Below are 629 nucleotides of genomic sequence, written 5' to 3'. Positions count from 1 at the left end.
ATATATATATATATATATATATAACAGCAGCAGCAGCAGCAGATGCAGCAGCGACAAAAGCAGAAGCAGCAAAGACAGCAGCGTAGCTAGCTAGCTCGCTGCCTTTCTGGCTAGCTACTCAGCTAGCTGCCTAACTCGCTCGTTGCCTTTCTAGCTAGCTAGCTAGCTAGCTAGCTAGCACACTAGTTCGCTCAATAGCTAGCTAGCTAGCTCCCCATATAGGTAGCTAGCTAGTTAGCTACCTAGTTCCCTAAATAGCTAGCTAGCCAGCTAGCTAGCTAGCTCCCCATATAGCTAACTAGCTAGCTAGCTATCTAGCTAGCTAGCTAGTTCCCTTAATAGCTAGCTAGCTAGCTAGCTATCTAGCTAGCTAGCTAGCTAGCTAGCTTACAGGAGCATCTGAGGCGATGAGAACGGACTGAATGCCGCAGATGAGTTTTAGACGGCTGAGGAGCCGTTGCTCTGTGCTGCACTGCAACACCATCACCAAATTCTCGAGTTTACGCTGCAGCACCTGAACAGCAGCAGCAGCAGCAGCAGCAGCAGAAGGAGAAGGAGAAGCAGCAGCAGCAGCAGGAGGAGGAGCAGGAGAAGCAGCAGCAGGAGAAGCAACAGCAGCAGCAGGAGAA

At 50.2% G+C, this 629-nt stretch overlaps 1 protein-coding gene across 1 annotated transcript in view; it reads left to right on the top strand.

Annotated features, from left to right (window-relative positions):
* Positions 1–422: 422 nt before the first annotated feature.
* EMH_0092250 (uncharacterized protein) overlaps positions 423–629 on the top strand; it is a gene marked incomplete at both ends in the record, with an annotated part of 700 nt that continues 493 nt past the window's right edge. Inside the window, one exon of the mRNA XM_013501809.1 lies at positions 423–498. Within this exon, the coding sequence (XP_013357263.1) occupies positions 423–498 (76 nt within the window). The remainder of the gene's footprint in view (positions 499–629) is intronic.

The sequence above is a fragment of the Eimeria mitis genome, genomic scaffold, assembly GCF_000499745.2.
Source record: "Eimeria mitis Houghton genomic scaffold, Emh_scaff7651, whole genome shotgun sequence".
Lineage (NCBI taxonomy): Eukaryota > Apicomplexa > Conoidasida > Eucoccidiorida > Eimeriidae > Eimeria > Eimeria mitis.
This window is presented reverse-complemented; position numbering and strand designations above follow the sequence as displayed.